The 14,963-nt window shown below is 41.4% G+C and overlaps 1 protein-coding gene across 1 annotated transcript in view; it reads right to left on the reverse strand.

Annotated features, from left to right (window-relative positions):
- The window catches only part of LOC128689050 (putative mediator of RNA polymerase II transcription subunit 12), a 34,769-nt gene that overhangs the window by 1,344 nt on the left and 18,462 nt on the right, over nucleotides 1-14,963 (reverse strand). Inside the window, exons 3-4 of the mRNA XM_070087443.1 lie at nucleotides 10,673-10,952; nucleotides 3,261-3,442 (exon numbers count right to left, since the gene is read on the reverse strand). Coding sequence (XP_069943544.1) covers nucleotides 3,261-3,442; nucleotides 10,673-10,952 — 462 coding nt within the window. The remainder of the gene's footprint in view (nucleotides 1-3,260; nucleotides 3,443-10,672; nucleotides 10,953-14,963) is intronic.

The following is a 14,963-nucleotide window of genomic DNA, read 5'->3' on the forward strand; positions in this document are numbered from 1 at the left end:
AAAATATTTTAAAAGTTGCGAGAAAACTCTAAAAAAAAGTATAACAAAAAATTCCTATGTGTAACAAAAGTTCACAAGAATTATTAAATCTATCTGTTGTCAAATGTCCCAATCAAATTATTATTATAATCATGGTGAAACGCTAAACCCGTAGGATTATACAGCGAATGTGGGGAGGAGGTGGAAGGTATTCAGGCTCAATTCAGGGAACCGGTGCACAGATCCAATTCCCTAGATCAAGAGCCCCTCACCAGCATCAAGGAACCTCCCTTCAGGGGGTTCCAATCAAAAGACGATTCCTTGTGTCATCCCAGTAAATACCGCGAGTCGTTCCAAACATCGAGATCTTCCCGTCATTCCTCTGAGTCTATTATATACCTTAATGCATTTTCCTCACACAGGTGTATTAACTGAGGGGGAAGGGAAAGAAGGGGGCGATTATGAAAAAATACGTAGCCCTAAAAAAGTCTGGCAAAATGTTGAAACGACAGAGAAAGAAGTCTACCAAAATCTGACGACCGAAAAGTGGGGTCAGTTCCAAGATGGCCGCCACTGATTTTCAAAATCGGGAAGGCACAATTATTTAGGCATCAAACCGGGTTTTAAGGGTCAGTGAAGCCATTGGTACCAACATACTAATCATACCATTAAATGAAAGACTGCGGTAAACAATCCTGTATATAAGACATTAGTACCAATAACTTCCATTTCATTTCACCTTAAAACAGTATTAGAGCCAAAATATGCAAACAAATTTTATTTTTAAGAATAACATTCATGACGTGTTCGAGAGAAATGTATTTCTGACAGCGTACTGAATTGCTCATCGCAAAATCTTGTTATGCCGAAAATCACTATCTATTTTTAAAATCATACTAAATACAACAGTAAAACAAAAGTTAACTGTTGCGCTTCCACACTCTTGTTGCTGTGAAAGCTGGTTGTGTGGGTTTCCACAGGACGTAAATTGGCATCATCCACCTGCAGAAGTACATGGAAGCTCATTCTCTGCAACCGCAGCCGGAAGGAAAGGGAGGAGGTTGCTGCAACCATTTTTTACAGTTGCAATGTTCCATTTTCAATAGTGCAAGGTGTAGCATTAACATCAGACATTATGGGTACAAGAGTATCATTGACCCTCAGTTCAGAGGGTCAGTGATACTCTTCATCCCTATCCATGTTATAGTCTGATATAGTGTATCCTAAGACGATGGAATTTAATGTAGGATTCAACCGGGGAAGGCGTTCACTTATAATAAATGACTTTGCAGAGACGATTTTCTTAAGTCAACATGTTATAAACGCAAGGCTGTCAGAAAACACGCGCTTTTTCCTGGTCTCAGACTGAACAGCGGGGGCGGGGGCGGGGGCGGGGGCGGGGGCGGGGGAGGTGACCTCCGGAACCCTCTCCAGGTAAACTCCAGGTAATATAAGACAGCCATCGCTTGCCTATCGAGGGTTTTTCTTTGTGGGTCTTGCCTGGTAAAGTGAATGCATTTGCACAGGATTGAAGGACAGGAATACCTTTCACGAATTTTTAGAAGATTGATTTCTTTCCCGCACCATAAACACAGGATGTTGAATTTCATCCTGTGAAAATATGAAGAAATAACAATTATGTACACAACTCACTTCCAGGATCATGCTTTAGGTAGTTGTTGTTGTACACTTTTGGAATGACTCTCAACTGACTGTCAGATCTAAAATACAGTGATATGTCATTTGTAGTAGACTAATGGAAAAAAAACGAATAAACAAGTCAGTGCCCTTTGTAATCAGCGTGGTGGAAATGTCCACTTACATTGTTAACAACGGTCTTATTGATGTCTACATCAATGTCCCCTTTTAAAAGAAAAGCTTTCTTCAGTTTATCCCTGTTTGTTACTTCTCCATGAGTGAGAGGGGACGGACATGAGTGAGACTTGCTCATGAGTTAATAGGGTAATCATAGCTTATTCTTCTGGAAGCAATGAAAAAGGGTTGTGCAAATATTTTTGTTACTGGATTTGGTTCTGGGGATGACTTGCCTAGTATGGGCCGGTAGGCCTTCAGCAGTGTTCCTCCATTTTTATGCGGTTATTCTTCCTTGTTTGCCGCCATCTCTAGTATGCGTTATCTTTTATCTTTTATCGGAAACCTGCCCCAAACACAGCAGTTGTTGTCCCATAATGCTTACTTGTAACCACTGTGGGACATAAACTGACTTTACTTGTACAGGCAGCATATACCTTGGCTATTTTACAATAGGTATTTTCCCTCCTTCACTTCATATTGAGGAGTAAAGAGCCTCCATCAAGCACGTATCTAACAGTTTTCGGGATAGTACTTGATGTCGCTTCACTTGATGGTATCTTATTAATATGGACATCGATAACTTAGGGTAGATGAGGATTGACAACCTTCCTCAAGGTATATTTGTCCTCAAGAAAAAATGACGGGTATGGACTCAGCTCATATTTCATCATCTCCTCTACAGAGAGAGAGATCTCCTGTCCTGTTCACTACAGGGAATCGCTGGAACAATAGGCTAGGATAAATGATTCTGTCAGGAGCAACTATGACAAATGAATTTCTAGGGAATTGGTTTTGTTTTTTCTCTCGAAAAAAGAAAAAAAACACCAGTTGTCTAATTATCTCCATTTTTTTTTCCAATGGTTTCGTATTCATATTCTCTATCCCCGTCATACAAGTGATGATATTTCTCAATGTAAAAATGATATTGATCCTTTCATCTGGAGTTGTAGACTTGAAAAAAGAATACACATAATGTCTGATATGAATGTTGCACAAGTGATCAGATTCTGATCGCCTTTTTTGTCAACGGCCTTTGGGCTAGTTGGGCCAGAAACCGTGGATTAATCTTTTATTTGAATTTTTTGTCCTAATGGTATATTGACCGGTCTATAGGTCGCTACCTACCATTGGCAATACTGTATCCGAAGCATAATTTACCCAATGTGGGTTATTTAACACAGTGAGTGGTAGAGGCTCGATCCTCCATCCAATAATTACGAGGCAAACACACTGACATTTCAGAAGAATCCTAAAAGACCCCCACTGATCTATAAGTGACCTACAAGGTTCCCTTGATCCAGTAGAATCCTGCGTGACTTACCTGTTCCAGGATCCTGTATGACTCACCTGATACAGTAAGATCCTGTACGACTCACCTGATCCAGTAAGATCCTGTACGACTCACCTGATCCAGTAAGATCCTGTATGACACACCTGATCCAGTAAGATCCTGCTGTGTGACTCACCTGATCCTCTCGCTGCTTCCTGGCATCACGAGACTTTTTGGCTGCAAGATTGTTCCTTTTGCGTCTTTCGTAGTACTTGTCATCCTTCAGCGTCTCTGGTATTGGTTTCTTCTCGCCGCGGGGTCGTCTTGGGGTGGTACTAGCCAGGGCTCGTACCATCAGACTCGTGCTACCACCCACCTCTGCAATAAGTTTAACTTTTAGATCTGATCTAGTCAGGATTCTTCTGACGATAGTTTTTTTTTAACCTCACGTTTACTGGAATCAACACGATTCATTGTCGGTGTTTTAGCAATAAACTAGAAACGTTTTAGAGCAGATTTACCATTAAAATATGACCACTGTTCTAATACCTATTTCACTTTTATATGCTGGAAAGTGCTACTCTCTCAAAGCTCAGTAAGCTCAAAGCTTATTGCATACACAAGCACCAGACGAGCCTGACCCATGGCCGGGCTCAGAGAGTAGAGAAACTCTCGAAACTCTATAAAGGTATACACTAAACTCTTCGGAGTTCAAGGTTTACACAAGATACTCAAAGAAACTTACGTACTGAGCACAAGTGTCCGAGAGAAATCTTTACCAGGTTAACTTCACATACTAAACTAATAAAAAAAGTTGTTATTTATAAGATTATAACCACCTTGTGCAAACTGAAGGAGACTTAAAACATTTGTGTAAAGCTTAGTGGTGAGAGAAGCGTTAAGTGGAGGAGAGGCAGGCAGGCACACACACATACACACACACACACACACACACACACACACACACACACACACACACACACACACACACACACACACACACACACACACACTGCAAGAAGGCGTTTGACACAATTCCACACAAGAGATTAGTGCAAAAACTGGAGGACCAAGCAGGGATAACAGGGAAGGCACTACAATGGATCAGGGAATACTTGTCAGGAAGACAGCAGCGAGTCATGGTACGTGGCGAGGTGTCAGAGTGGGCACCTGTAACCAGCGGGGTCCCACAGGGGTCAGTCCTAGGACCAGTGCTGTTTCTGGTATTCGTGAACGACATAACGGAAGGAATAGACTCCGAGGTGTCCCTGTTTGCAGATGACGTGAAGTTGATGAAAAGAATTCACTCGATCGAAGACCAGGCAGAACTACAAAGGGATCTGGACAGGCTGCAGACCTGGTCCAGCAATTGGCTCCTGGAGTTCAATCCGACCAAGTGTAAAGTCATGAAGATTGGGGAAGGGCAAAGAAGACCGCAGACGGAGTACAGTCTCGGGGGCCAGAGACTACAAACCTCACTCAAGGAAAAAGATCTTGGGGTGAGTATAACACCAGGCACATCTCCTGAAGCGCACATCAACCAAATAACGGCTGCAGCATATGGGCGCCTAGCAAACCTCAGAACAGCATTCCGACATCTTAATAAGGAATCGTTCAGGACCCTGTACACCGTGTACGTTAGGCCCACATTGGAGTATGCGGCACCAGTTTGGAACCCACACCTAGCCAAGCACGTAAAGAAACTAGAGAGAGTGCAAAGGTTTGCAACAAGACTAGTCCCAGAGCTAAGAGGTATGTCCTACGAGGAGAGGTTAAGGGAAATCAACCTGACGACACTGGAGGACAGGAGAGATAGGGGGGACATGATAACGACATACAAAATACTGAGAGGAATTGACAAGGTGGACAAAGACAGGATGTTCCAGAGATTGGACACAGTAACAAGGGGACACAGTTGGAAGTTGAAGACACAGATGAATCACAGGGTTGTTATGATGTATTTCTTCAGCCACAGAGTAGTCAGGAAGTGGAATAGTTTGGGAAGCGATGTAGTGGAGGCAGGATCCATACATAGCTTTAAGCAGAGGTATGATAAAGCTCACGGTTCAGGGAGAGTGACCTAGTAGCGACCAGTGAAGAGGCGGGGCCAGGAGCTCGGACTCGACCCCTGCAACCTCAACTAGGTGAGTACACACACACAAACACACACACAAGCACAAACACACACACAAACACACACACACACACACACACACACACACACACACACACACACACACACACACACACACACACACACACACAGTCATGGAGAAGATTATCAGGAGGAGAGTAGTGGAGTGCCTGGAACGGAAACAAGAGTATAAACGCCAACCAGCACGGATTTATGGAAGGAAAATCCTGTATCACAAACCTACTGGAGTTTTATGATAAAGTAACAGAAGTAAGTAAGACACGAGAGAGAGGGGTGAGCTGATTGCATCTTCTTGGACTGCAAGAAGGCTTTGGCACAGTTCCTCACAGGAGATTGGTGCAGAAGCTACAGGATCAGGCGCATATAACAGGAAGGGCACTGCAATGGATCAGAGAATACCTGACAGGGAGGCAACAACGAGTCATAGTACGTGATGAGGTATCACAGTAGGCACCTGTGACAAGCGGGGTCCCACAGGGGTCGGTCCTAGGACCAGTGCTCTTTCTGGTAAATGTGAATGACGTGATGGAAGGGTTAGACTCAGAAGTGTCCCTGTTTGCAGATGACGTGAGGAGAATTAAATCAGATGAGGATCAGGAAGGACTTCAAAGACACCTGGTCCAGCAACTCGCTTCTCGAATTTAACCCCGCCAAATGCAAAGTCATGAAGATCGGGGAAGGGCAAAGAAGACTGCAGACGAAGTACAGGCTAGGTGGCCAAAGACTGCAAGCCTCGCTCAAGGAGAAAGATCTTGGGGTGAGTATAACACCTAGCACGTCTCCGGAAGCACATATCAACAAGATAACTGATGCAGCATATGGGCGCCTGGCAAACCTGAGAGTAGCGTTCCGGTATCTTAGTAAGGAATCGTTCAAGACACTGTACACCGTGTACGTCAGACCCATACTGGAGTATGCAGCACCTGTTTGGAACCCACACTTGATCAAGCACGTCAAGAAATTAGAGAAAGTGCAAAGGTTTGCGACAAGGTTAGTTCCATAGCTAAGGAGAATGTCCTACGCTGAGGTCTGTGGTCATCTGCTGTCATACCTGTCCTAACCTCTCTGAGAGTTAGCGTGGGGTGTTACCAAGCACCATGGCTGGTTGTAGTGTTTTAGAATCTCAATTTGGGAGTGAGTGTGAGAAGGATTTAGCTGGTAAGGAGGAAATGGTCACCAGCAGTGCCGCTTTAAGTGGCAAGTGGTTCACAGTTCAGGAAGAAGGAAGATAAGGAGGGTTAACAGAGAAGATGTGAAGGTAGGAAACCGATTCTCTGTTCTCCAGGACAAGTGCACTTCAGTGGTTAGTGAGGTTGAAGGTATCACTGTTTCCCCTGCTGATCAAGGTAAGAACATTTTAATTGTAGGAGATTATCATTTAAAATATATGGACTGTGCATTTTGTAACAAAGACAAAAAGGTCAGACAGAGGGTGTGCTTTCCAGGAGCTAGTGTTGGTGACATAGTCAGCAGGTTGGATAATATTATGTCAGGTAATGGGAACAAGCTCATTATCTGTCTTAGTGCTGGGGATAATGACATTGGGAAGGGCAAGAGACAGGAGCTGCTGGATAAGTACAGGTCAGCAATAGAAGTATCCAGGTCTAAGGAAGGGGTCCCAGTCATATGTAGCATCTTGCCTAGAAAGGGAGTGGGCAATGAATGGATGTCTAGGACAACTGACTGGCTAGACAGGTACTGCAAGGAACTTGCAATCCCATTCATTGATAACTGGGGCCTATTCTATGGCAAATGTGATATGTATGCAAGGAATGGGGTTCATCTCTCTGGGGATGGAGTGGTTGCATTAGCCAATTCGATTGAGAGGGTAAATGATGACTTGTCTAGGAATTTGAACTGATAGATTATAGAGGTATGGGTGTTTGTGGGAAACAATCAGGCTGCAGTATTAGGGCTAAAAACAGAAGTTATTACCGGGATACCTCAGGGATAAGTTTAAAAGACAGTATTCAAAATAAAGTTGCTAATTATGGCAAATCAATTGATCAACAAACAAAGAGAGATAGTAGAGCGCAACGAGTGACTAGTTCCCTTAAGGTTTGCTATACAAATAGTAGGAGTCTAAGAAATAAAATAGATAAGCTAAGATTACTTGCAAGTGTGGGTAATATATAAATATTATTTGTATAACAGAGACCTGGTTCAACCTGAAAGATAGAGAAATGCCTTCTGAATGCAACATACAGAGATATAAACTATTTCACACTGATAGGGTCAACAGGAAGGGTGGTGGAGTGGCGATGTAAGTCAGAGAAAATTTTAATTATCTTAGACATGATATAAGATTAGAAACATCGAACACAGAATCTGTTTGGCTACAGTTTCTTGAGGGTCTTGACAAATTAATTTTGGGCGTGATTTATAGGCCACCCAAACCTTGATAGGGAGTGCAGTATGCTGTTATGGGATGAAATTCATAAGGAATCTAGATATGGAAATATTGTGTTAATGGGAGATTTTAACTTTAGACAAATTGATTGGAACAATATGACAGGAAATCTTGAGTCTAGTGACTTTCTTGATACGGTTCAGGATTGCTTTTTTTGGAACAGTTTGTGACAGAACCAACTAGAGGAAACAATCTGCTTGACTTGGTTCTTGCCAACAAAGAGTCACTAATTAATAATCTTGAGGTTAATGATGAGGACTGAAAAATTACCTGGGTGGGCAAAATTGGGATGTCCTGACTCTGGGTCAGGTAGGTGATCTTGGTTCCCAATATGACTTTTTTAGAGGCATATATAGGTGTATCAAAAGAGGGGATGGGGAGTTAAGAAATCAATATATTCAATTAAAGAGAGAAATAAAGAAAGGAATAAGAAAAGCAAAAAGAGATTATGAGGCTAAGGTCGCAAGGGATTCAAAGACTAACCCAAAAGGGTTCTTTCAGGTATACAGAAGTAAGATTAGGGACAAGATAGGCCCACTTAAGAGTAACTCTGGTCAGATCACTGACAGTGATAAGGATATGTGTGAAATTCTCAATACCTACTTCGTCTCAGTTTTCACCCAGGAAAATACTAACGATATTCCTGAAATAATAGATTACGTAGAACAGGACGATAATAAACTATGCACGATTGCGGTAACTAGTGACATGGTTTTCAGACAAATAGAGAAACTAAAACCTAACAAATCCCCAGGTCCTGATGAACTGTTTGCTAGGGTGTTAAAGGAATGTAAAGAGGAACTTAGCATACTTTTGGATAATCTTTTTAACATATCACTACAAACTGGCATAGCGCCTGATAGATGGAAAATGGCAAATGTAATACCTATTTAGAAGGCAGGTGACAGGCCATTAGCTTCGAACTATAGACCAATAAGCCTATATCCATAGTGGGAAAATATATGGAATCAATAATTGCCGAAGCAATTCGTAGCCATCTTGATTAGCACAGATTGATTAATGAATCTCAACACGGTTTTACAAAGGGGCGTTCCTGTCTTACGAATTTACTAACTTTTTTCACTAAGGTGTTTGAGGAGGTAGATCATGGTAACGAATATGATATTGTGTATATGGACTTCAATAGAGTTCCACATCAGATTATTATTATAATCAAGGGGGAGGCGCTAAACCCGTAGGATTATACAGCGCCTGGGGGGGGGGATGTGGAAGGCATTCAGGCTTAATTCGGGGAACTGGAGCACAGATCCAATTCTCTAAATCAAGAGCCCCTCACCAACATCAAGGAACCTACCCTGAGGGGTTCCACATCAAAGGCTATTGAGGAAACTTAAGGCACACGGAATAGGAGGAGAATTTTTTTCCTGGGTAGAGGCATGGCTGACAAATAGACAGCAGAGAGTTTGTATAAATGGGGAGAAATCAGAATGGGGGCACGTCACAAGCGGTGTTCCACAGGGATCAGTGTTGGTCCCATTGTTGTTCACAATTTACATAAACGACATAGATGAGGGAATAAATAGCGACATAAGCAAATTTGCTGATGACGCCAAAATAGGCCTACCAATTCATTCTAATGAGGACACTAGAGCACTCCAGGATGATTTGAATAGACTGATGCAATAGTCGGAGAAGTGGCAGATGCAGTTTAATATAGACAAATGCAAAGTTCTAAATGTTGGACAGGAAAATAACCATGCGACATATAAACTAAATAATGTAGATCTTAATACTACTGATTGCAAAAAGGATTTAGGAGTTCTGGTTAGCAGTAATCTAAAACCAAGACAACAGTGCATTAGTGTTCGCAATAAAGCTAACAGAATTCTTGGCTTCATTTCTAGAAGTATAAATAATAGAAGTCCTTAGGTTGTTCTTCAATTCTATATATCCTTGGTTAGGCCTCATTTAGACTATGCTGCTCAGTTCTGGTCACCGTATTACAGATGGATATAAATGCTCTGGAAAAATTACAGAGGAGGATGACAAAGATGATCCCATGTATCAGAAATCTTCTATGTGAGGACAGACTGAGGGCCCTGAAACTGCACTCTCTAAAATGGCGTAGAATTAGGGGGGATATGATCGAGGTGCATAAATGGAAAACAGGAATAAATAAAGGGGATGTAAATAGCGTGGTGAAAATTTCCAGCCAAGACAGGACTCGCAGCAATGGTTTCAAGTTGGAAAAATTCAGATTCAGGAAGGATATAGGAAAGCACTGGTTTGGTAATAGAGTTGTGGATGAGTGGAACAAACTCCCAAGTACAGTTATTGAGGCTAAAACGTTGTGTAGTTTTAAAAATAGGTTAGATAAATACATGAGTGGGTGTGAGTGGGTGTGAGTTGGACCTGACTATCTTGTGCTGCTGGGTCTGGTGCAGTGCTCCATCATTGAGTGGAGGTGACCAGACTGGGTGGGTCATTCAGCTAATCCGGGGAGGAAGGGGAATGGACCAGCTCCCCATGGGTCAGTAGGCCTGTTGCAGTGTTCCTTCTTTCTTATGTTTTAATGTTCTTAAATCGGCCTGAAGACACTAGAGGACAGGAGGGTTATGGGAGACATGATGACGACATGCAAAATACTGCGTGGAATGGACAAGGGGACAGAGACAGGATATTCCAGAGAGGGGACACAGATACAAGGGGACACAATAGGAAGTTGAAGACCCAGATGAGTCAAAGGGATGTTAGGAAGCATTTCATCAGTCACAGAGTAGTCAGGAAGTGGAATAGCCCACCATGTGGGCTATTCCACCATGTGGAACCATACATAGCTTTAAGATGAGGTATGATAAAACTCGTGAGCATGGAGAGAGGACCTAGTAGCACTCAGTGAAGAGGCGGGGCCAGGAGCTTATTCTCGACCCCTGCAACCACAATTAGGTGAGTACAATTAGGTGAGTATACACACACACACACACACACACACACACACACACACACACACACACACACACACACACACACACACACACACACACACACACACACAGGTCAGGTGCTCTGGAACGCTACTCACTCTCAGGTTGCAGACGATGTGAGAAGGAGAGGAGTGGAGGCGGCACTTCTGGGGATGCCAGAGTGCCAAGTAGTGCCCGGGCAGCAAGTGCCATCTGCTGCTGATGCTGCAGAGTTTCATGTAAGACACTCATCTCCATCTTTCTACCTTCGACGTTGTCAGCGGCGTCACCGATGTACTCTGGTCCCTCCTGATGCTGCTGCTGCAGGTGCTGCTGCTGCAGGTGCTGCTGCTGCAGGTGCTGCTGCTGCAGGTGCTGCTGCTGCTCCTCCTTCACTTCCTGCAAGATTTTCAACAACATTTAAGAACAGGTATAAGCGGAAATAATTTAATGGTAAAGTAACAGAGAAACATCAAATGTGGCGAAGTATACAGAAATATTTAGCTTGAGTAAGGAGGAAAAATCAGGGCTTAAATGAGGCTTTATTAAATCAGGGCTTAAATGAGGGCTTATTAAGTCAAGGCTTCAATGAGGGTTTATTAAGTCAGGGCTTCAATGATGGTTTATTAAGTCAAGGCTTCAATGAGGGTTTATTAAATCAGGGCTTCAATGAGGGTTTATTAAGTCAGGGCTTCAATGAGGGTTTAAGTCAGGGCTTCAATGAGGGTTTATTAAGTCAGGGCTTCAATGAGGATTTATTAAGTCAGGGCTTCAATGAGGGTTTATTAAGTCAGGGCTTCAATGAGAGTTTTAGTCAGGGCTTCAATGAGGGTTTATTAAGTCAGGGCTTCAATGAGAGTTTTAGTCAGGGCTTCAATGAGGATTTATTAAGTCAGGGCTTCAATGAGGGTTTATTAAGTCAAGGCTTCAATGAGGGTTTATTAAGTCAGGGCTTCAATGAGGGTTTATTAAGTCAAGGCTTCAATGAGGGTTTTAGTCAGGGGTTCAATGAGGGTTTATTAAGTCAGGGCTTCAATGAGGGTTTATTAATTCAGGGCTTCAATGAGGGTTTATTAATTCAGGGCTTCAATGAGGGTTTATTAAGTCAAGGCTTCAATGAGGGTTTATTAAGTCCGGGCTTCAATGAGGGTTTATTAATTCAGGGCTTCAATGAGGGTTTATTAAGTCAAGGCTTCAATGAGGGTTTATTAAGTCAAGGCTTCACTGAGGGTTTATTAAGTCAGGGCTTCAATGAGGGTTTATTAATTCAGGGCTTCAATGAGGGTTTATTAAGTCAAGGCTTCAATGAGGGTTTTAGTCAGGGCTTCAATGAGGGTTTATTAAGTCAGGGCTTCAATGAGGGTTTATTAAGTGAGGGCTTCAATGAGAGTTTAGTAAGTCAGGGCTTCAATGAGGGTTTATTAAGTCGGGGCTTCAATGAGGGTTTATTAAGTCAGGGCTTCAATGAGGGTTATTAAGTCAAGGCTTCAATGAGGGTTATTAAGTCAAGGCTTCAATGAGGGTTTATTAAGTCAAGGATTCAATGAGGGTTAAAGTCAGGGCTTCAATGAGGGTTTAAGTCATGGCTTCAATGAGGGTTTAAGTCAGGGCTTCAATGAGGGTTTAAGTCAGGGCTTCAAAGAGGGTTTATTAAGTCAGGGCTTCAATGAAGGTTTATTAAGTCAGGGCTTCAATGAGGGTTTATTAAGTCAAGGCTTCAATGAGGATTTATTAAGTCAGGGCTTCAATGAGGGTTTATTAATTCAGGGCTTCAATGAGGATTTATTAAGTCAGGGCTTCAATGAGGGTTTATTAATTCAGGGCTTCAATGAGGGTTTATTAAGTCAAGGATTCAATGAGGGTTTTAGTCAGGACTTCAATGAGGGTTTATTAAGTCAGGGCTTCAATGAGGGTTTATTAAGTCAGGGCTTCAATGAGGGTTTATTAAGTCAGGGCTTCAATGAGGGTTTAGTAAGTCAGGGCTTCAATGAGGGTTTATTAAGTCTGGGCTTCAATGAGGGTTTATTAAGTCAAGGCTTCAATGAGGGTTTATTAAGTCTGGGCTTCAATGAGGGTTTATTAAGTCAAGGCTTCAATGAGGGTTTATTAAGTCAAGGCTTCAATGAGGGTTTATTAAGTCAGGGCTTCTATGAGGGTTTAGTAAGTCAGAGCTTCAATGAGGGTTTACTAAGTCAGGGCTTCAATGAGGGTTTATTAAGTCAAGGCTTCAATGAGGGTTAAAGTCAGGGCTTCAATGAGGGTTTAAGTCAGGGCTTCAATGAGGGTTTATTAAGTCAAGGCTTCAATGAGGGTTTAAGTCAGGGCTTCAATGAGGGTTTAAGTCAGGGCTTCAATGAGGGTTTAAGCCAAGGTTTCAAGTCAGGGCTTCAATGAGGGTTTAAGTCAAGGCTTCAAAGAGGGTTTAAGTCAAGGCTTCAAAGAGGGTTTAAGTCAAGGCTTCAATGAGGGTTTAAGCCAAGGCTTCAATGAGGGTTTATTCAATGAGGGTTTAAGTCATTCAATGAGGCTTCAATGAGGGAGGGTTTAAGTCAAGGGGTTTAAGTCAAGGCTTCAAAGAGGGTTTAAGAGGGTTTAAGTCAAGGCTTCAATGAGGGTTTAAGCTTCAATGAGGGTTTAAGTCAAGGCTTCAATGAGGGTTTAAGTTAGGGCTTCAATGAGGGTTTAAGTCAGGGCTTCAATGAGGGTTTAAGTGAGGGCTTCAATGAGGGTTTAGGTTTAAGTCAGGGCTTCAATGAGGGTTTAAGTCAGGGCTTCAATGAGGGTTTAAGTCAAGGCTTCAATGAGGGTTTAAGTCAAGGCTTCAATGAGGGTTTAAGTCAAGGCTTCAATGAGGGTTTAAGTCAGGGCTTCAATGAGGGTTTAAGTCAGGGCTTCAATGAGGGTTTAAGTCAGGGCTTCAATGAGGGTTTAAGTCAGGGCTTCAATGAGGGTTTAAGTCAGGGCTTCAATGAGGGTTTAAGTCAGGGCTTCAATGAGGGTTTAAGTCAGGGCTTCAATGAGGGTTTAAGCCAAGGCTTCAATGAGGGTTTAAGTCAAGGCTTCAAAGAGGGTTTAAGTCAAGGCTTCAAAGAGGGTTTAAGTCAAGGCTTCAATGAGGGTTTAAGCCAAGGCTTCAATGAGGGTTTAAGTCAAGGCTTCAAAGAGGGTTTAAGTCAAGGCTTCAAAGAGGGTTTAAGTCAAGGCTTCAATGAGGGTTTAAGTCAAATGAGGGTTTAAGTCTTCAGGGGTTTAAGTCTTCAATGAGGGTTTAAGTCAAGGCTTCAATGAGGGTTTAAGTCAAGGCTTCAAGTCAGGGCTTCAATGAGGGTTTAAGTCAGGGCTTCAATGAGGGTTTAAGTCAGGGCTTCAATGAGGGTTTAAGTCAAGGCTTCAATGAGGGTTTAAGTCAAGGCTTCAATGAGGGTTTAAGTCAGGGCTTCAATGAGGGTTTAAGTCAGGGCTTCAATGAGTGTTTAAGTCAGGGCTTCAATGAGGGTTTAAGTCAAGGCTTCAATGAGGGTTTAAGTCAAGGCTTCAATGAGGGTTTAAGTCAGGGCTTCAATACAATTAGCACATAGGAAAAATGTGTTATTATAAAACACACAATCAGAAAATATTTGCATGGAAGGTTAAGACGTAAAGATGTGAACCAGAATAATTAAAGACGAACATCTTTAAATACATCAATATACACATTACTTTATACATAAAGATTTAATTAAAAATACTAATACAAATTATTACTTAACTATTTCTATATAACTTAACACTTGGTTTAACGGTTTAAAAATTAAAATATAAGAAAATATTGACCATTTTTCTCGTCTCGTTTTTTACACTTAATAAAATAATGAAAAAGAAACGAAAATAAAAAAAATTAAATATTTATTTTCAGAATAAACATTACACAACTGTAATAATAAACATTATACAATTGTAATAATAAACATTATACAACTGTAATAATAAACATTATACAACTGTAATAATAAACATTATACAACTGTAATAATAAACATTATACAACTGTAATAATAAACATTATACAACTGTAATAATAAACATTATACAACTGTAATAATAAACATTATACAACTGTAATAATATTAGTTGATATGTTATGTAAATTTAGCTGTATGACTGTTAATATTATTTTTAACAATAACAGCAGCAACAACAATAACAATCATTAAATAATATTAATAATAATAATAATAATAATAATAATAATAATAATAATAATAATAATAATAATAATTAGTAGAAGTCGTAGTATTAGCAGTAGTAATAGTTGAAGCCATAGTAGTAACAGTAGTGGTAGTAGAAGTAGTAGTAGTAGTAGTAGTAGCAGGAGCAATAGAAGTAGTAGCAGCAGCAGCAGCAGCAGCAGCAGTAGTAGTAGTACTAACA

The sequence above is a fragment of the Cherax quadricarinatus genome, chromosome 21 (assembly GCF_038502225.1).
Source record: "Cherax quadricarinatus isolate ZL_2023a chromosome 21, ASM3850222v1, whole genome shotgun sequence".
Taxonomy (NCBI): domain Eukaryota; kingdom Metazoa; phylum Arthropoda; class Malacostraca; order Decapoda; family Parastacidae; genus Cherax; species Cherax quadricarinatus.